The sequence below is a fragment of the Pelobates fuscus genome, chromosome 5 (genome assembly GCF_036172605.1).
Source record: "Pelobates fuscus isolate aPelFus1 chromosome 5, aPelFus1.pri, whole genome shotgun sequence".
In the NCBI taxonomy this organism is placed as follows: Eukaryota; Metazoa; Chordata; class Amphibia; order Anura; family Pelobatidae; genus Pelobates; species Pelobates fuscus.
The window spans coordinates 332,059,511-332,082,247 of record NC_086321.1 but is presented as its reverse complement, the minus strand read 5'-3'; the positions used below and the strand labels follow the sequence as shown (position 1 = coordinate 332,082,247).

The 22,737-nt window shown below is 39.5% G+C and overlaps 1 protein-coding gene across 2 annotated transcripts in view; it reads right to left on the bottom strand.

The window, feature by feature from the left end:
• Positions 1-18,873, bottom strand: part of PLCG1 (phospholipase C gamma 1) — an 85,865-nt gene extending 66,992 nt beyond the window's left edge. For both annotated transcript variants that reach the window (XM_063455714.1, XM_063455715.1), the window contains exons 1-2: positions 18,785-18,873; positions 18,058-18,401 (exon numbers count right to left, since the gene is read on the bottom strand). In XM_063455714.1, the coding sequence (XP_063311784.1) occupies positions 18,058-18,268 (211 nt within the window). In that variant the 5' untranslated portion in view covers positions 18,269-18,401; positions 18,785-18,873. The remainder of the gene's footprint in view (positions 1-18,057; positions 18,402-18,784) is intronic.
• Between the last annotated feature and the right edge of the window lie 3,864 nt (positions 18,874-22,737).

The following is a 22,737-nucleotide window of genomic DNA, read 5'->3' as shown; positions in this document are numbered from 1 at the left end:
TAAAGGACTTAGGGAGATCTACTCGCCTCCAACTCTTCCCTCTGAATCAACCTCTTTACCATAACATCATAGAACTATTGCAAAGGAGTATCAATGGATGGTACCACATGAAGCCCTAGGTAACCTCTGTGCAACATACAAGACCCAAAATTTGTATATTCTTTCTGATGAACTCCATATTTACTATCATTTTAAAGTTCAATTAACCACATACCCTTGAATATACGTTTACCCCAAGTGGCAATCATGACCTGCATTCTATTTGTCTCATCTCACTTCAAACCACATTAAAACTAAAATTTCTTAAAATATGACCATATTATATTAAGGTTGTGGTTTTAAAGTCAGGAAGTGTGCATTGACCAAAACCTCACAATTGGGCATGGGGGACATTTATAAAGCAGAAGCTGGTTTCTACAAATAATTTTCTAAAGAGGTCGCGGTAATACAAAGTACATTTAACATATACTGTATGTAGAATACAAACAATGTACTGGATGTATGAATACTGAACATCTATAGGAATTTGAGGAGGATAATGATTCTTCTGTAAATGCCAAAAACATACTTAACTATACTAATGTTAATAGCATCTGTCAGACAAGTGCAATATATCAAGTGTTATATTAAAATACACAGGTGCAGCGTAAGAGGGTAAAAGTTTAATACCGTAAATGGTAAATCATAATTTTGTATCTTGTGACTGAAAAAGCATTCCAAAATTAGTGTATAGCACTGTAACAAAAAATTAAAAGAATACTCCATGCACCATAACCCCTACATTGCACGGAGCACCATGGTGGCCCCCCCTTCCCAATGTAAGTAGTCAAACCCTTTACGAACAGCTTGTACTTTGGGGTACACCGGTCACCTTATGGTGAGCCGGAAGTGAAACCATGCAGCAGCTCTCCTGCCGTGCAAGATCATTAGCCAATCACTCTCAGCCAATGAGCCAAGTCCCGCACTGTAGCTACTGTTATTGGTCATAATTCTGCTCTTTTAACACATTCGGCTATTCACAAAAGGATAGTTCAGTTATTTCAACAGAATTTGCATTTCCGATTGGCTGCAATTTAGTGTTCTGTTGGAATCAGCTAAATCTCCATCTAGAACGAAAAAAAACGGTGTATCCACAGTAACAGTAAGGTGAAAGTGAGCTCTTACACTTAAGTGAAGGGATCCCTTAACCTTCACAACATAGAACATGCAAGGAAAACAGAAATATAAGTGGAGCTTCAATTTACCTTTTCAGACAATGGTATTGTACAATTGGATAAGATGCTATTATAATAATCTGCAAATAATAAGCAATAGACAAACAAATCTTAGTGCAGATGGTTTTCACAGAAATATGTGTGAGAAAATAATAAATGGGTAACTCACAAACGTAGAGCCAATGAAACACTTGGCTCTGGTGGAAAGCGCCTCTGGATCTTTAAAGGGAGATCCCACACCTTCTTTCAATCTCCTCCTGGTCTCCTCCACTTTAAACCAAAGTAATAGGAATAGAGAAGGGCTGCTCCAAGGAAGGTTTTAACAAAATTTATTTGTATAGGTAAAAAATAATAGTGAATATAAAATGATACAAAGATCAATAAAATTAATATCTATGAGATATATCTATGAGATCTCATAGATATTAATTTTATTGATCTTTGTATCATTTTATATTCACTATTATTTTTTACCTATAGAAATAAATTTTGTTAAAACCTTCCTTGGAGCAGCCCTTCTCTATTCCTATTACTTTGGTTTAAAGTGGAGGAGACCAGGAGGAGATTGAAAGAAGGTGTGGGATCTCCCTTTAAAGATCCAGAGGCGCTTTCCACCAGAGCCAAGTGTTTCATTGGCTCTACGTTTGTGAGTTACCCATTTATTATTTTCTCACACATATTTCTGTGAAAACCATCTGCACTAAGATTTGTTTGTCTATTGCTTATTATTTGCAGATTATTATAATAGCATCTTATCCAATTGTACAATACCATTGTCTGAAAAGGTAAATTGAAGCTCCACTTATATTTCTGTTTTCCTAAATCTCCATCTAACATGGGTGATTTAGCTATTCACAGACAGACGAATTGCAACTGAAATGGCTTACTTAGATGGATACCAAGCAGGGGAATAGATTCTAAAAAAAAAAAAAAAAAAAAAAACTTATATAAAGTAGGAAAACTCAGTTACAACTCACTCGGAATTTGGTCTAGCCATTTTTAAAATAAATCTCACTGCAGCAATAAGATCCATGAGGTTTATTTGGTTAGATTTTAAGTGAATTATAGAGGAATTTTAACAATCAAATGCTGGAGAATGGAGTTGAATGAAATCAACCAAACTTAGTGTTTAATGAATAGATCCCAAAAAATAAAAAAAATGTTTTGTAAAGGGACACTATAGACACCAGAACCACTACAGCTTAATGAAGTGGTTCTGATGTGTATATCACCTATCCCTGCAGGCTCTAGTGGCTGTTACTACATTCATAGTCTTTATAAATAGATGCTAATTGACACAGCACAGTTTTTGCCATGCATGTGCAATAGCCCCCCATGCTTTCCTATGATCTCAGCGATTGAGGCAGGTCAACCATGGAGAGAGCAGTGTGGCGAAGGGGAAAAAAGGCCAGTAAAAGTCCATTTTTACTTTACAGGGAGGGGGGTAACCTAAACAGTTAGCAGGAGGTCACTAATAACACTGTATTGTTCCTTTAAACTTTTCCTATGTTCTAACTAGAAAGTAAATCTCTTTTTTTTGGTACCCACTTTTTTCAGAGTGTTGTACAAGTAAGTTTTTGAGGTGAAGAAAATTATATAAAAATATATATTTTTTTTATTTAACTCAACAAAGAGAGTAGTGTGCCATATTTAATACAACCCTCCAATTCAGCTCTGTGTTTATATTTTCTAAATACAGAAAAAAAAAATACTAATTTGTTTCCTAAACAGAATGGTTATTAAAAAGACCAGCAAGATTACAAATGAAGCAGTCATTCACCACTCAAGGGGGCAGGGGGTGCACATACAGATGCATAACATGTACTAAACAGAAAATAAAAATAAATAAATACATTTTGGAAAGAGATTAAAACTCATGTACAAGGAACTGATAGGTTTAAACTAAACTGCACCAGCCAGCCAAGTAAAAATGTCTCTGTAATAACGCACGGGAAAGTGAAGAAACCTCACTTTATATACTATGGTGCTAATTTATCTTAAACAAGTATGTAGATTTAATATAAAAATATAAATACATATATAGAAAAAAATATATATAAAAAATATAAAAAAATAAAATAAGTTAGATAAAATCAGGCAGTCTCTAACTTAGAATAAATCCCCCCTGAATTCCTATACCATAAAAGCAGAGTATATAGGTTGAAAATAAATTTTAGAATCCAGTGCATTAACACTACAAAGGCTGCAAAGCTCACCTTTGAGAGAACATTGGCACTTTGTTGCGCCTACAAGAAAGATGAGCAAGAATGTAAAATATTTGTGTTACAGCTAATGTTATTAGCATCCATTGAAACCTTCCAAACTTTTCATATAGAATATGGCAACTTATCAAGAGGAAAAGAACCAACTCCTTCTGTATCAGTACCACACAGTAAGATGTTTTTCTTGGGTATTGCAGCTTGGTGTGCTGAAGTACAGCTCTCCATTCACAGGTGGACAAGGTTAAAGCATGCCCTTCTGACTATTACAGGTGTATTAGGAGTCGGAATATTCACTATGCCTATAGTGTCCCTTTAATTCTTTTCGTATCATAGAGACCACTTCCTCTCAATGTGCAATGTCCCTCTCATTTAAACCCAGCAAGTGAAAACACGGCTGTTCTGCAGAATGACAATGTTTACAGTGCAGGGTATTACAAATAAATCTAGTGGCTGTCACGCTGCTAGCCACCAGGGGTGCTTGTGCAGAAATAGCTGAGTAAAACGTGGTTATTTCAATTAGATGGTCTCATGACTGGCACATGTGCACTAGCCTACAAATGCTTTCATATGGGAAAACTTTTTTTTTTTGCAATTTGTATTTTATTGAGTTAATTACATCATCAGCAAACTTTTTGGTTAGTTATGATAAATGAACAGCGACTATAACAACATAACTACTGGTGGTATGACAGGATTGGGCTGTCTCTTGGAATCAACTGGTGTGGCAACCTTTGAAAACGTGGTATTTGGAAACCCATGGTTAAGCTATCGGTGGCTAGGTAAGTCCCAGTCTCTGAGCAGGAGGTGGTTAGGTCTCCATACCTCGGCACCCACGGAACCGACTCGCATCAAGTGAGGGGTCTGATATGGTCTGGGCTAGTCAGTGCTCTCAGTGCTTCAGGGCCAGCATCCCGGCGTCTTAATGGTGTGAGCACTTTCTTGGGTATGGTCTTTGGCGGTTGTGTAGTCGTGTTGTTGTTCCTGGTTTCCCGGTCCTGGACATTGTTTTTTGTCTCTGGAGAAGTCCCTCACAGGTTGTTGTCCTGCAGGAGCGGTTCTGGTTCTTCCGCTAACGTCAGCGTAATGGTCTCGCCTCCATTCTCTACCAAGAGGGACCCCTCTATTCCCCAGCGGTATTTCATGGAGTGTCCTCTTAAGCGACTAGAAATCGGAGCCAGCATCCTCTTCTCTACCAGGACTGAGAACGGGATGTCTGCATATATAGCGACAGTGTGCCCCTTATAATGTTTCGATCCCATCTCCCTCGAGCGGGTCTTAATCACCGATCACGCTGCGATATCTCTCATCACCGCAATGATATCTCTGGGTGCGCCGCTGCTGACTTACTCACTCTGAATGCGGATGCTATCATAGGCTGTGCAGGGGTGTCTTCAATTACCATGTGTGTAAGCATATCTTTGATAAAGATGGGTAGTGTCTCTGAGCTTACTTGCTCTGGGATGCCCCTGAGTCAGATGTTTTTCTTCCTGTGGCGCATCTCTAGGGTGGTCACCACTCCACTGAGGTGTTGAACTTGGGCAGAAAGTCCTTCAAGTTTGGTATCCGTGTCTTGTATGTGTTTGGACCGGTCAGCCTCTCTCACTTCCAGCTCTCTCACCTTTTTGTGGACTGCACCGATCTCTGCCTGGGCCACATGGAGGTCTTCTTTCCAGACTCTCCAAAGGTCAACCAGGAGCCTCCTGATGTCTCCTTTCGTGGATGGTGCTTCGTCCTCGCCTGAGTCAGAGGTGGGAGTTGTAGCCCCAGAGCGGGGAGAGGTGAGAGGATCTCTCTCCTCCAGCGAGGCCTCTGACGGCTCCAGCGCCATTTTAGCTTGTGGCGGCCGCAGTCTCTCAAAGAAGAGCCAAATATCCGGCTGACAGGGAGCCTCTGCCTGACGGTACTTCTTATTTTTTCGCATCATTGTCTCTGCTCGTGGGGGTGCTTTTTTGGTGTAATATACCCTCTCTTTGTGGCTCTAAGTCGCTGTTTTCCCTATTCCCGGTCGGAGCTCAGGGAAAATATATGTCTGTGTTGGCGCTCTGTCGGCCCCACCCCATGGGAAAACATTTGATTGGCTAAGATCATCAATCTTGATGACCTCAGCCACAGAGGAGGAAACAGCAATGGAAAGAGTACTGTGGCGTGGGGGGTGGGGGATAACAAAACTAAATGTATAAAGGACATTACAGCTTTAGGAATACAAATGTGTACGCTATAGTATTCCTTTAACGAGAAAGGGGTTATGATAACAGGATACCATCCCTGAAGCCATTATTTATTTTAAACTAATTTTTTTTAAACGGCTGAAACAGACCTTTATAGGAGGGTTCATAGTTCCATCTACAAGCCCCGTCAGTCAGAATGCCAAGAATTAAAGCTTGTATTGCATTGCGTATACAGAATCATACCAATGCGTTTGTATGTCACTGCTGATATGGAGGTACAGTACTTGCAGCACAGGTGAAGCACCTTCAATCTCAAATACTTCCCTTATCTATGTAATGATTGGTGCGGAGAGTGGCCAATCATCAAAGAGAAAGGCAAAGGCTTTGGACTTTGAAGAGATGGCTTGTGCAATGTTGCAGGCACAGAACCCTGACACTAAATTCACTTCAATAAATCTGAAGTAGTTATAGCACCCGGAGAGCCCATTTAAAGTACCACTAGATGTATCTAGACCACGTTATCTCAATGTAGTGACCGGTTTGCAATGACCCTGTAGTTTTAACCCTTTAATGCAAAACAGCTGTTTTTAAGAAACAGCAATGTATACCTTGAAGAGTTTAAAACACCTCTAGTTACACTGACAGCCACTAGAGGTGCTTGTGAGGAAACAGAGTGAAACTATCATGTAATATCCGACATCCATGAGAAAGTCAAACGTCATTAAATGCAGTTCTTGGGAAAACATAAAATCCAATGCTTTCCTGAGAGAAGCATTTGATTGGACGCATGCACCCTCAATGAAAAGCGTTGGATTGGATAATTGCCGAGAGAGCAACGCCTCTAGGATGAAGTCGCGGCAGCACCGAAGGAGTCTCGACGCTGGGAGGGAAAAAACAGGAAGTTAAAATGTTTCGGGTTTTTTTGGTTTTTTTTACGCAATTAAGGGGCTCCAACTAATATAAACAGTTGCTAGGGCAATATGGCATTAGGAATACAGCTTTTTAGAACCAACGCTATAGTGTTCCTTTAATGCCTGTTGATCATTGTTTTCTAGATGTCCTGGCATACACACATGCTCACGTACACACCCTTTGTGCCTGATGAAAAGAAAGGAAATGAACAGACAAAATAACGTGCAAGGAGATTTTAATGTTGCAAAGGTCAGGAGTATGGTGATGCCTTATGTCACACAGCATACACATTACTAAATAAATTGACTCAAGAACACTAACATTTATCCACAAAACCAGGAATTCTTTGACAAGAGAATTCCAAATTATTAAATAAAAAAAATAAAAAGTCTGGAGAAAATGCCTAACTTTTTTTACCCCGAAATCTGCAATTCCCTTGTCAATTCTGAACACATCCTGCTTTAGTTTATACAAAAAAAAAAACTGAAAAATACTAAGCAAAACACACCTAAATTATACTTTAAATAAATTACAAACAAATAAAAGAAAATTTAAATACATATATTATACCAAATTGCTGTAGCTCTAAGCCACTCTCACAGAAGAGCAGTTTTGGTGTATAGAGCATGCCCCTGCAGTCTCACTGCTAAGTTCTCTGCCATTTGTGTTTAAGATAATATTACTTACAAAAGTACATATGTAATGTGTCACTTGCAAACCTTTAACCCCTTCAGGACCAAACTTCTGGAATAAAAGGGAATCATGACATGTCACACATGTCATGTGTCCGTAAGGTGTTAAAGCCAGTGGGAGATATTTCAAAGAGGGGTGGGAGCGCAGTGCTGGGATGCACAGGTATCTTGATTCCTGGACATACCTCTCTATGGAAGTTGACAATCTCTGCTAAAAGAGACGATTTTGAGAGATCTACCACTCTATAGTGTTAGAAATAGATGATTGCACTCCTGATGCCATAGTGTTCCTTTAATTACAATGATCAATATTTTTTTCTTCCAACCTAAACCATTAACAAGTTATTTTTACTATAACCCATCCTTTGATTCTGGAGGTCACCTGGAGGTGTTATTTATATAAATACAGAATCCAGCGCACTCGCTTATTAACTAAACAATGCTTTTTAAATCTTAGAGATTGTAATAGTTTTATTTAAAAACACCTCACCTAGGCAAAAAATGATGGGGGTTTAGTTACATTATATGATCATACATTGCATAAGCCTACCAACTACGTCAAGTTAATAAGCGAGTGCGCTGGATTCTGTATTTGTATATTTTGGCCCCAGCAGCACCCTATACTGTATGCATGTTCAGGTGAGTGCAGCCCTCTTGGTTTCTTTTATATACACATATACATATATATATATATATATATATATATATATATATATATATACACACACATATACACACACACACACACATACACGTTGCATGTGGGATAGCAAACATACTGCAAATGAAAGAAATAAACCCTTTGATGACATCAAGGAGCTTGCACAGCCCTGCCTGAACAAAGCGGAGACATACCAGTAAGGTAGCTACCTCTATCAGTGACACAATCCTACAACCAGCACAAAACAGACGTAAACCATCTAATGATCTGCCCAGGTAAAACTCATCAACAGCAAATTGCAGAATGAAAAATGTAACAATCAATGTAATCAATAATACGTTGTCAATAGAATTGAGGACTTAAAATGTTTGACATTGCTCCTTTCTTTAAAAAAAAAAAAAAAAAAAAAGTGGTCTTTCAAAACAGTGCCCCATAAATAAATTATTTAATAAGTGTTGCATCATGTAAAGGAAATGAAAGGAGTCTTTTATTCTCCATCTTGTACCGGATGTGCATATAGCCAACCAGCCTGCCAATCTTCAAAGCCTCCCTCCTTGTACGACATCACGGATGGCATAATGGCAGACCAAAATTTTTCTCCTCTCCTCCCACCCCCTTACATTTCCATCCTAATGCCTGTCAAACAGCAGAATCTAAGAGGCTGAATTCACGGTAGCAGCTAATGATAGCATTTACTCAGAAGGGGGCAGGAAACAGCTGCAGATGGAGAAATCAAGTTCCTTAGTGGTAGGTATAAAATTTAAGAAAATCGACTAAGTAGAATTTAGTCAAAAAAAATTTATATACAGTGTTTTTACTTAGAGTCTTGTACTTCTATTTGTTAAGCATGCACAATTGTGGGGTTTACAGACAATCCAACATTTAAAGAGATATTATTATTATTATTATTATTAAGGCTTAATATAGCACCAGCATGTTCTGTAGCGCTGTGCAAATAATAAACATAAACGGTTACAAAAAGAACAGAAGACCCGGCACGTGAGCTTACAATCTAGCCAATACAGTTACTTTTATACAAAGTGCTTAGCAAGATAGCTTGTGAGCTTACAATCTAAAGACTTAGATAGACAGACTCAGAGGCTGGCCTGTATGATTATTCACTAAAGTGCAGATTTAAACGGAATTACAAATTTGAGGCAAAAATAATTGGGATTTTTTTTTTATTATTATTATTATTATAATTCAGCAGTTGTGGCTTAAATTTGGAAATCACTTTGAATTTACCCAAATTGTCACTTCAGCAAATAACCTATAGTGAGATTAAAATCTCAGTCGGAAGCATTTCTATGCAAAAGAGGCCCATGAGGTTACAAGGTAGCCAGTGATCTTACAATCTAAGAAGATTTTAGTCAGAGTAATGTTAGTACACTTCCTATCTTGTTATATGAAAATTTTACAATATTCAAAAGAATTCATAAAATTTAATCTCAAATGGAACAGATTTGCTAAATTAAGGCCTAAGAAGAAAGGTTTGAAGGAACCAAAAACTCTGCCAAACATGACTTTTTATCCAACTCTTGACTTTGAGAGTAACTTTTTTTGCAAGGCAGTTCTCAAGTTACAAGAACTGACTGTCTAGTGAAAACACCTCTATATGAACGCAAACAACTTTTTTAAAATGAGAGTCGGCTCTAAGACCTTTCAAATGATTATGGACTGTTTAATATTCCAATTATGAATGCTCATGAAACACACACCAAGAATGTGCCCATTCACCATTAGAAACAGTAATTTCACTGTCACGCTCCGAATCCATATGTTCGGAGAAGCTGCCATTTTAAGAATCTTCAAATCTATCACTTCACCCTAACAATTTGACCATTGTCTAAGGACCCTATGAATCTACCTATTCACCATTTAATTCTGCCTACTCATCAAGACCCATTAAAAACTATCCATTCACTCTATGCATCTTCCTATGGCTCAAAAGACTCAAAAACAAAACAACAAAAAAACTACCCATATACCCAGGGAAACTGCACATTGTCCAAAGGCTCTCCAAATCGCCACATATCCCAGGGTCTAGTTGCACTCGCGATCTTTGCGTCGGTGTGTTCCACCACTACCAATGTATCTACCTATACACTAGAATTTTCCCATGTATCAATACCTTCAGAATCTGCCCCTTCACCCAAGACCTTCTGAATCTGCTCATTCACCATAAGGTTGAAGTTAAAAAAAAAAAACATGCAAGGTTTTTTTGTAAGTGAACAAGGTTTTTTTGTAAGTGAACAACAGTAGATTTATGTTTTTCCTTGTGGAAAAGAACAGGATGTGCACAACAAAAACTAGTTTCAGTTTACATATAATAGAGGGTGTGTGTTTTTTCTTTAAATCTCTATGGTATAAATTTCTAATAATGCGTTATTTACTACACTTGTGATTTGCACAGATTACCATACCTCCCGCCTGCTCCCGGTTCAATTGGACAGTCCCAAAACAGGGGGTCATGTCCCAATTTCAGGACAGCATATACAAAACTTACCACAAACTCAGTGGTACACCATTTTATTTTATTTTTTATTAATGGCACATTCAATATCCTTTTTTGCTGTTGCTAAATAAAGGAGGATACAAGGAGGGGACAGACACTTAACACTGTGATGTAAACACAAGAGTTGGACTTTGGGAAAAGACTACAAGGAAGGTCATAGGTACAAGAGGGTATTGGGAGATGGGGGGGGGAGGTTAAAATATGGAGGGGACATGAACAGGAATTGGGGAGAGGGAGAAGAACAGGTATATGGGAAAAGAGACTCAAGTGGGAGATGTGAGGGTAATATGGGGAGTGATATACTAGAGGAGGTCACTATAAAGAGGCACCCCTTATTATCATTCTTGTAGTAACATATTCCACCGTTTAGCAGATACGTCCACCACTGCTGTTATGTGTGTGGAGGATTTTGTATTTACTATATATAAATATTAACCCCCTATAGGGTTGGAGGTGGTGGGCGTTTTAAACATTTTTACTTAAAACAGCAGGCTAACGGTCATCAGCATCCATCTTGTTTTTTACTGCCATGCTTCCCCCCCCCCCCCCCCCCCCCCCCTCTTTTTTTTGTAAAAAGGGACTAGGACACTATAGCGTTAGGAATACAAACGCTTGTTCTAATTATATATTCAATATATAGGATGTAAAAAAAATAAAAAGTAATCCAGTTATACATTAGTCAGAACGGAGGTTCAAACCATTTAGTATAGAATTATAGATAATGACATTCCGTTTTCGTCATGATAATCTGAGCTCTACGGAACATACGCCAGTATGGAACATCCGGCTTATTTACTACCTACAACTTTGAAGATTCTGATCGCTGCCATTTAAAGGGAGAGGAATGAATAAATATATAAAGATCCACGGTGCCATTAAAAAAAAAAAAAAGGGAACTGAACACTGGATCTTACCGGAGGATAAATCTTTTTTTTTTGCAAAATCAATGTTTTGTTTTTTTGTGGCATATGGGCAATAAAAGCTCTTCTCTAGTAAATGGTACCAGCGGCCATTTAAAAGGACATCTAAATACTATAATTTGTATTTCTGTTATAAGTTATGGTGTTAGGAGGCCCCAGTAGCTGTGTCCCTGTACACAGTTGCTGATCATGTTTTGAAAGGTAGCAGGGCAAGGAGCCCCATAATGGCCTGAAGTGTACAAGAGAGAAGTATATTTTTCCTGGTGATTGAAAAGTCTGCCAGAAAAGTCTGCAGGCAAACTCACTAAACAGCTCTTCTAAAGGATACGTCAAAGGTAAGTGTTGTTACCTGATCTCTGAACATTGGTGCGGTGTACAGCCAAACACATCTAATGGAAATCGCCATAGAGACAGGTACTGTGGACTTACAAGCGCTAACATCCAGAGAGCTCTGAATCCACACCAGTAAGCTATACATGCTAAGCATCTGAGGGTGAAACCCCCTGATTCTCTGACTGACAGGGCTTGTAGGCAGATCGATGGGCTTCACGGTAAAGCCCTAATTTACCAATTGAGAAATTGGTTAAAAAGTGCTACAAGGATGGCTCTCCTCTTGTTTGGTGGTGGGTCCTCCTAGTATGTTTACTACAGCATTACTACTTTTACCCTATGGATGGAAAACTACTGCTGTGAACGGCAGGTACAATACCAAAACACCATAACCACTTTATTAGGGTGCATAGAGTGTCCCTTATAGTGGCAAAATTAGCCACAAATACATGATTGACAAGGACCCATTCATGTAAGTAATCAAATGTATTGTGCTTTGGTAAGTTATAAAATATGCTTGCCCGCATAGCACTTCCGTGTTCAGAGTAATAACATTCACATTTACTCATATAGAGAGAAATCGCTGACCCTATAAGCCAATTAATGCGTTCCTTTTTTGTATAAATTTGACATTGACCTTTATAACTCGAGAATACCAGAAGCAGTACGAGTGGCCACCTGGCTCTAGAGAAGTGTCAAACCGTGCTAAAATGTTTTGACAGGTTGCAGAGTGGGAAGCATTTAGGCTCCGCTGGTCATTGACACTCCTTTAGAGATTTCCTTAAGCAACTCCCTTTGTTTAAAGGAACATTGTTGTGTTGGGAATACAAATGTGTATTCCCAAAACTATAGGGCCCTAATCACAGTTTAGGTGACTGGGCTCCCCGCTACCAGGGATATAAAGGCGAGTTTTACTTACCATTTCTCCCTCACAGTGCCGGTCCTCTCTGGCTTATTGGCTGAGATCATCGAGATTGATGATCTCAGCGAATCCAATGCTTTCCCATAAAATGGCATTGTAAGACTAGTGCGGGCGCGTGGAAAAACGCGGCACTGCGCCAAACGGTCTTTCAGTATGACAGCCACTAGTGGCCGGTTAACCCTGGTTTGGTAGGTGCCTAGAGAGTCCCTTTAAGATTTGATCAGCAGGGCAGATCCTTACATTGATTTTCACTAAACACAAGGAAGGGCCTTTCCGATCCCTTTAAACAACTTAAGTTACAAACGTGTTTAGTAAAAAGTTTTGATTTAACCCCCTAAGGACACATGACATGTGTGACATGTCATGATTCCCTTTTATTCTAGAAGTTTGGTCCTTAAGGGGTTAAATAAAAATTCTTTCCATGGCAAGATTCACGTGTCAACAATCGAGAGTGGCCTCAATGACTTAAAGGACCACTATAGTGCCAGGAAAACAAACATACTCTTTTTACTGGCACTATAGTGGGAGGAGGGTGTCCCCACCCTCAGGGTCCCACTACCGTGGCGCTGAGGGGGAGGAAGGGGTTAATCCCTCACCTTTTTTCCAGCGCCGGGCTCCCTCGGCACTGGGACTCTCCTCCCTCTTCTTCCGTCATCGGCTGAATGCGCATGCGCGGCAACAGCCGCGCGCGCGCGCATTCAGCCAGTCCATAGGAAAGCATTCTCAATGCTTTCCTATGGACGCTGGCATCTTCTCACTGTGAAAAATCACAGTGAGAAGCATGGAAGCGCCTCTAGCGGCTGTCAATGAGACAACCATTAGAGGCTGGATTAACCAATTTGTAAACATAGCAGTTTCTCCGAAACTGCTATGATTACAGCAAAAAGGGTTACACCTAGCTGGACCTGGCACCCAGACCACTTCATGAAGCTGAAGTGGTCTGGGTGCCTATAGTGATCCTTTAACACGAACACAGAAGCTGTCCGTGTGTTTGCAGTAGTGAAGTTTCCGTAATAACATATTGGCGGTTGAGGGTCTATGCTCTTGGTGTTAGGGACCCCTAATTTTTCTAAGACCATACCCACTAAGTAGTAAAGTGAAATCTGATATGTACACAAATTGTTTATTTAACTACAATCTGTGGATTAATTTTTACATCTGTTGTCAAGGGACGAGCTATGATAGGTCTCAATAGGGAGGGACACAGAAGTATGTCCACAGCAGAAGCTCTGAGCAACTATTAGAACCAATATCCTGTTTTAGGTGCAGAGTCCAATTTGAGAAAATATTTGTTCAACAATATCCTGAAATACATTTTCATAGTTTACTATTTTGCAGAACTATTTCGCTAACGGAGGTTGAACTGTGAAAGATTAAGATGCTTTTTGGACTACTATTACCACAATGCTCTGCGAGAGTGCCTGATAAAGAATGATTGGAGATGCAGTCCAAAAACAATGGGACCTCCTTTCCAATGATAGATCATAATTCTACAGAAAAACGTTCTCGCTCAAATTCTCTAAAAAAAAAAAATGTATGTAATAAAAGTGGGATAGATAGATAGATAGGACATTCGTTAGGTCATGTTAATAAACTTTAACTAAGTCAAGAGGAAGGTGGGAAATCTCCAATTTCTCCAAACATTAATTTTTTACCAAGACACCAAAATGTTGTCCTTTGCTGTACAATACGGTTTTGAATATGTCCCATAACGCACTGTTTAGTGATTAAAACAGAGTGTGATAATGAAGGAGAACGGTCTTTCACAAAGAATTCAATCTTACTCATCTAGGAATTCCTAAATATTTTTGAACAAACCCAACAGAAGTTTATGACAGGGCCCTTCGTGTGAGAAAGAGTCTGTGTGGATTTGGAGAGAATTGCAGGACCGCAGCCGGTCTGCTCATTTTGAGCGTCTGGAGGGTTAATGGAGGGGTGGAAGTAGCACAATAAAATGCAGGATACACCTGGAATCCACAAATAGACTTGGGGAAATGCACAACTATTCCCAGAACTGCTACAGAGACACTCTGTGTACACTTCCAGGACACAAGTACAGATAAAAGCAACGGGTCTACAAAATGAAGGGGGGACAACCTCGAGAACATGAACCCCTTAAATAAAGGCCATTACGATAGACGAACTTTGTGATGTTGGACTCATATAAAAGTTAGGGCCCCCTTTTATTTTTTTCCTATACTGCTCTCCCTTTTTCTCCCAAGTTCCTTCTATTTTGCAGGAGTTAGACTTTATTGTGTTCATTGATTGGACTCTTATTCCCAGAATTCATATCCAGCCGGCAGAAAATGATAGAGGTGGTCAAATTGCATCCAGGGGTTAAACTAAGAAACTCCTGACTCAGAACAAAGATTATGGAGTAATGGACTGAAAATTTAGGCCAATATAAAAATATTTGGGGGGAAAACTCTGTTTGAATCACAGATTGCAAAAATTGCCAGTCTAGTTTTCTATTTGCTACAATTCGGTGTTTAGTGAATAAACCCCAATGTATGTGTGTAAAAATCCAAAAAAGCATACATACACACACACACACACACACACACACACACACACACACGGTATAAAACAAAGAAAAGGGGGGGCTGGGGGGGCGGAGAAGGAAAGATAAAGGAGGCTTGGATTAGGCTAGACTAGAGATTAAAAAATAAATGCTTGTAATTTTTAAGGATTATCAGAAAAGAAAGAAAAAAAATATACTAACTAATCAGTAGAGAGTGTGTTTCTGGCCAAAAAAAAAAAAAAAGTGTAACAGCCAACAAAGTATATATTATATATATAAATAATAAAAAAAAAAGGATTATTCTACCAGCTCGCAAATCCCAGTACTCACAGGCAAGCAAACAAGTGGATACACAGTGCGGTGTACACATAGCAATACCGTGAGAATAACCAAACCGAACGAAAAACACAATACTGCAATACTGTAGATTTTGATTGTATATCTAAATGTCATTCTTAATGTTGGGTTTGGTCTGACAGCATGGCCTACCCTCAGAGGGCGAATTAATATTCTACACAGATATTTAAGCATTCGATTCAGCAATTTTTGAAACTAATTTCTAAAATGTATTCACTTGAAGAATAATACATATTTTTGTTTCCCTCCCACCCCCCTAAGTATGCCATCAACCTGGGTTTTTCACAAAAGTGTGAATTCAAAATGAATTTCAAATTCTAGGCACAACAGTCAAATCTGAACAATTCCCAAATCAGCCAAAATAATTTTTCAGCTCAGCTATTTTGGCCTACAACTATAAAATTAAAAGTTCTAATTCCTGATTTGCGGTCAGAATTACTAGGCCATTTTGGGCAAAAATTAATAGTACTAGCATTAACAGCTAAAAATAACAGGGTTTTTTGTTTTGTTTTACTATTAGAGAGTACCATAATCACTGCCTACCATATGCAAAGCATATCTATTTTTTGTGACATTTCTTGGAAACAACACAAACATCCCCCCCCCCCAAAAAAAAAAGTTCCAAGAAACTCTATAGAACACCTACTGATAAAAAGACTCCCTTAAAGTCAGATGAAGAATTAAAGGTATACAATTTATTTCATTTAAGATAAAGAGTGCTTTTAAATGTTATATGTATTTATTTCTTCTCCCCCCCTACCCAATTTGTATATGTTGGATGGCCTATCTAAATATACACCATTTACAAATGTTTTAGGAGAACCTAAACCCCTTTTACTTATATATCTCATTGCATTGGCTAAGGAATAGGGTTGTTAGAGTCAATTTATAAGCGATATTGTTAGACCGCTGCATGGATTTACAAGCATTTGATTAATGTTGACATACAATGTACATTTATAAGACACACGCATCAACATAGCTGTAATATTACTTTAATGAACATTGGAATCGTGAAAGATTAAGCTCCTGCTGGGGATGTAACATGAATCCCCGAGGTTTGATCTGGTTTGGAATGTGTTTTAAAGTTAGTAAAATCGAGTGTCTGTAGAGTTCTATGCTCGAAAAATGTACAGCAGCTATACCTTTTGTAAGTGTATTTGCAACAGAGTCTTCTCTCAATAGAATATACAGGTAATTTCATATTTTAGAGTTTTACATTGACCTTGAAAGGTTCCATGAAAGCTATCCCCAATAAAAATGGTAAACTATAACACGTTATTAAAATGTATCCTGCGCCTAAACTGCATTTACATCCCAGAATGCAATGCAGCGACTACATGCTCATATTACTACAGTGTGTTCAAATAACAGTATATATTATTTGATGCTTGCGTACCATGAAGACCGAATATATTAATGCATATTCAATACACAGAAATCACACGTCTTAAAGGGACACTCCAGGCACCATAACAACTTAATTTAGATGACGTTGTTATGGTGCCGAAACTGTCTCTTTAACTACAATGAAGTCATAGTTACAAGATACATAAAAGTTATATTCCTGTCATGCACACAACCTAGGCCAGAGATGCAATGGAGGTAGACAGACAGATTTGTGAATACAGGGTTTATTAACAAAACAACTCCATTAGTACAAACTAGAAGCCAAATCTGCTTAAAATGTAGTCTAATATACTAACATTAGAACAATTCTCCGATTACAAGTATTCTCGTGCCAGTTGTTTTAAAGCACAATTTGGAATTTTTATTTGTTTCTTCCACATTTAACTGATAGGTAAAAAAAAAAAAAAAAAAAAACTACAACATACTAAATGTGCTAATGTTGTAAAAACGGTTTACATCTCAGGGCCTTAGGACCTATTTACAGTAGGGGTAAACTAAACCTTTCATCTTAGCAAGGGTGAGAAAATAAAGTACCAGGACATAGGTGATAAAAGCACTTACTATCAGGACATAAAAATCTCAACGTGAAAAAAATAAATAAATACATAATAAGTTTTCTTGCTAAAATAACCCTGTTTTATTAAAAACACAACTAGTTTGGCATGTACTGGTGTAAATGTAAGTCAAATGAATTAAATGACAGACAGGGTTATTCAATAAACTGAATGCAAATTAAAATCTAAAAAGTAGCCGAATTAAAGACTTTATCAAAATCTACTATGTCTGCCTATATTTTTCCAGTCAGATTTAATTTTGCTACAATTTGGGGTTTGGTGAATAACCCCCTAACTGGTTAGTCTCTATTTTAAATGGATTACGCACATTACAAAATTACTTATGACAATTTGCAATTTTAATATAACCAAGCAAAGAAACTAAACCACATACACTAAATAATATAAAATCACATATATATATTTTTTGTTAGTGTGTGATTGCATGCAACATGTGTGCTTATTAAGTACAAATCCCCTTTTTACACACATTTATATGTGTATGAGCACACAAACATACATAGATAATATCTGTTTTCTATCACATGCTACACATACACTGTTGTATCAGTTTGTACTCTGCATAAGGTCTACTCTGCTCTTACCTGGTGTGTGCCAATTCTATACATATACAAATATAGTGCATAATGAATTCTTACCTGCCCCCTCCACTTTGTCTGCAGCTCTGCTCCATGTAACTTGCCTGGTCTCCAGTTTCACCTGAAAGGTTCTCCTCTCTGGTTTTTGGGACTTTTTGGAGTAGTAGAGGGTCATCACAGTGCCAACCTCCAGGCTCCTGCACAGATGGGTGAGCTCAGCCTCACTCTGCCCACAGAGGGCAAAGCCATTTAATAGGGTCCCTGTATCCATCTTTTCTAGGGCAGATCCAGCACTGCAGACAAGGGGTAATAACTTGGATATCAGACCCCAAGCTCTACTGGAGATCTCTTTATCCCTGCCATGGAGAGGAGGAGAACAATGCAAACCTGCAGAGGGACTCTGCCTGCAAAAAAAAACACACAAAATATAATCAAACCAGGGGCCGCTGCTAGGAGGGGAGGGGGGATTCTTTAAAAGATTCCCAGCCCTCTCTATTGTTGCAAACAGGCTCTAAAAGCTGAGATCACTCCCCTCCTCTCCTTTCATTCCCCCCCTCCTCCTCCTCCTCCTCCTCCTCCTCCTCCTCTGCATGCATAGATCACAGTGAGATAATAAGCACACTAAGGAAGTGAGTGCAAGCTCATACCCCCCTGTACAGACCCCAGATCCCCCCCTCCTCAAATAACACAATGTATCACATATGTTATACATACTGTCCATTTAAAGATGGATGGTGTTTATAAGGCGCTATCAGAGTGCAGTTAGAACATAGAATTTCATACTAACCTATGGCTTCTTGCAGGGTTCTATTTAACATGAATCCATAGAGATTCCAGCAGGATTAAAGGCAGAGAGGAACTGGAGCCACACTACCCCACCCCCTCCATACTGAGACTGCCTCTTAAAGGGGTATGCTACACACAGCCAACCTCCTCCTCCTCACTGCCTGGCTGCATTGGTGGGGCTGTAGGTGCCCCTCTGCTGGAAACAGAGGCACTGGGTGTGCTGCAGCCACCTGTGGGCGAGCAGTGAGGTCACTTCCCCACACGGGGGGGTTACTGTAACAAGGGTTGGCACTGATACTGCCCTGCAGCTATACTGCATCAAGGGGGATCAGTATTCACTGGGATTTGGCAACAGCGTGAACAGAATGTACATTATATAGAAAACCAGACATTTTATTAATTCTTTCATTTAATATTATTATTATTGGATAGATTTGAAACATAACTCTAATTGCCACGTATCCTATACCCATGTGTATAATTCACGGGTAGACAGACTTTGCATTGCAGATGTTGTAGACTACATCACCCCGAATTCTCTTGAAGCATGATGCTGGCAAAGCATCAGGGGAGATGTAGTCTGCAACCTTTGGAGTGCCATGGGTTGCCTACCCCTGTTATAGATAAATAGATAATAAAGAATGTCGATTTTTGTTTTTATGATTTACCCAGATAGTACTGGTTTCTCTGTATCTATCATATAACATAATTTGTGTAAATTCCCCATTGTGCCAATGCAGCCATTGGTTGGATATGCATGGCAGGAGTTATATTAAAACACAGACAGTCTGTTGGGTTGGGTGATTTTTATTTTTTGGGGGGTGGGGGGGTAGTCTAGTATCATTTGTCATTTGGGAGTTACAAACAGGAGCACGAGGGGAAGCAGGGTGTCCGATTTGTCCTACTTGGGGTGAACCATGCACCACTACAGAGAGGGTAACAGTTGCACAGTGGATTCTAAACTGATTAAATTTACAGGCGTACATTACATACAAATTAAAGCAACAGACCGATCATGTAATTATTGGATACATAAGGGTGCAGTGTGTTTTAATGGACAATAATGCCATAAAGTAATCCAAAGATCAAGTGGTTTGTGATGTCTTTAGAACCCTGAGAGGGCATTGCTTTCCCGTAAAACACGCTTCGCCAATATTTCATGATTTTTTTATTACATGGTTTTACATTAGTTTTTTTATCATTCTCATTTCAGATATTTTTTCCAAAACATTGCCAATGTGTGGATTCATTAGGGATTAGGCCCAATGGCACTAAGAAACTGATTAAATACCCTTGTACCATAAGAATCTCAAATATTGTTAAGCGCTATGGCATCTGTTGGTGCTATATAAATGGCGATAATATGGGAATCTTCCCAAATGCCATAAACAGACCTTCCATACCTGCCCTGTGACTCGGAGATGTATATCCGAAGGTTGCTGGGATATATACTTGCCAGCTGATCACAGTTCCCTCTTTTTCTTTTCGCTTTTGGCGTTTCATGGTACTTATGTATGGGAGCTTTAAAGGACCACTATAGTGGCAGGAAAACATACTCGTTTTCCTGGCTCTATGGGGTCCTTGGATCCCCCTCACCCTCAGGGCTCCCCTCCCGCTGGGCTCTAGGGGGAGGAAGGGGTTAATCCCTTACCTTTTTCCCAGCGCCAGGCTTCCTCGGCGCTGGGGACTCTCCTCCTCCTTTCCCGTCATCGGCTGCATGCGCGGCACGAGCCGCGCGCGCATTCAGTCAGTCCATAGAAAAGCATTCTCAATGCTTTCCTATGGACGCTGGCGTCTTCTCACTGTGAAAATCACAGTAAGAAGCGCGGCAGCGCCTCTAGAGGCTATCAATGAGACAGCCACTAGAAGCTGGATTAACCCATTTGTAAACATAGCAGTTTCTCTGAAATTGCTATGTTTACAGCAGGCAGGGTTAATCCTAGAGGGACCTGGCACCCAGACCACTTCATTAAGCTGAAGTGGTCTGGGTGCCTATAGTGGTCCTTTAACCCCGTAAGGACCAAACTTCTGGAATAAAAGGGAATCATGACATGTCACACATGTCATGTGTCCTTAAGGGGTTAAGGGCTCATGCTACTTCTTGTGCTGGTTACTACTCATTCAGTGTACACCAGAACTGAATTAGCTTGTGCAGGTAGTAAGCTGGACCTTTATAGTTGCCTTACAACGGGGCATCAAAAGGGAGAAGAAACTGAGGCCGGGAGGTGAAGTCAGAAAAGGATTAAGATCCCACAGGATGCTAGGCAGTTTGCGAGTTTGCTCCCCCCCTTAGGTCAAGCAAATTCATGATTCTGGTGTCCCTGTCTATACCCCTGGCCTTAGGCGACTGCTTATGGTCACCTGCTCTGGGTGAAGTGGGCAGGTGAGTTGGCTGTACAAGGATAATATATGCCCAGCTCAATTTTATTTGCCAATCAGACCCTGTTATTGAATAGCTTCCTCCATATTTGTTTGTGAATCTTCCCAAGACAGTGAAAACCCATATAGTGTGCACACGCGGTGCTCACACACTCCATACAAGTACTTCAAACTAGTTGATGGTTTTTAGCTGCATAGATTTTTGCAAATCGCTACAGTTATATGTTACTGAGTGTGGTGACAGAGGGACCATGCACGGAGACCTGCTTGAACCATAATATCTTGAGAGAATAATTGGTTGTTATCAGTGGCAGGGGTGGAGGGGGGGGGGGCAAATGGGCAATTGCCCTGGGCACAGAATTTCAACAGAAAAAAAAGGAGTAATAATACATTTTAAAAAAAATAGCACGTCCTGCCCCTTACACAGAAAAGCTTCCAATGTTTGAACATTCTACACAGTTTTTGAACATGACAGAGCAAATAAACATTGCCACGTAATATTTTTCTTGCTAACTACAGCCATACTGTCCTCGTGTAATCCTTACCAGGGAATTACATAATGCCTATTAATAGCGATATCTTTCTTTGTAATTACCTATTAAATGGTGTTATACGGGTACGGTAACGGGCCCCTAGACAGCATAAGTCCTCTTCCCTTTTTAATCCACTTCATGCCTATAGTCTATACACATTACTGTAGGTGTGAGGTGGATTTTAAAAATTACGCAGAGAAGAGGTGGGTAAGGAAGGAGAAGCAACGCTTTCTAGGCACCTATTGAGGGACTCGGGGAGTGCTAGCGATCCACAGGTTAGGAGGGCGCAATACTTGCCTTGCCCAGGTCGTTGGCCACCCATGCTACGCTATTGGTTCTTATAGTTGTAGCTTGACCACCATATTTAGACAGTGGAATGGATGAGCACAATGAAAAATAAAGTTACATAACATCTCGTTGTCACATGCTTTGAAGAATGGACTCAATCCCAGCAGAGGGTTTAAACTCTGTATGTACAGCGTTTCGAAGCGTTTTCTCTGAAATTATCAACACTCTCTCCAGAGCTCTGGGCATGTGCCTCTGCTTTCATCAATAGCTAGATCCGCCCCTCTATCCTCCCTAGTTTCATTGGTTTTATATTTCCTTATATTCCGCTGTCTCACGCACCTGTCCTAATTGACCTCTGTCTCCTGTGAATCCAAGGTCCCATGATTTTTTTATCTTTATGTGCTGTCCCCTATCTCCTTGCCAGTTTGGAACTCCAACTTACGCTCAGCACCCACTAGCAGTATATAGGGTCAGCCGGCTTCAGTCTGCTTATCTGCTTGTTTATTTGTGACTTTTAAAAAAAGATATTTAAGCATTTAATCATTTAGTCATTTGACCCAACAAAATTCAAACAAACAACCCAAAACATCAAAACTAAATTAAATAAAACATTGTATACATAAATATATCACCAGACATGAAGCCACTCCCAATGTGTTCTAATAGATAAACAGCCGAAACGAGACATGTGTCCATCAAGTTCAGCCTTTCTCACATCTGCTTTTGCTGATGATCCAAGAGAAGGCCAAAAACC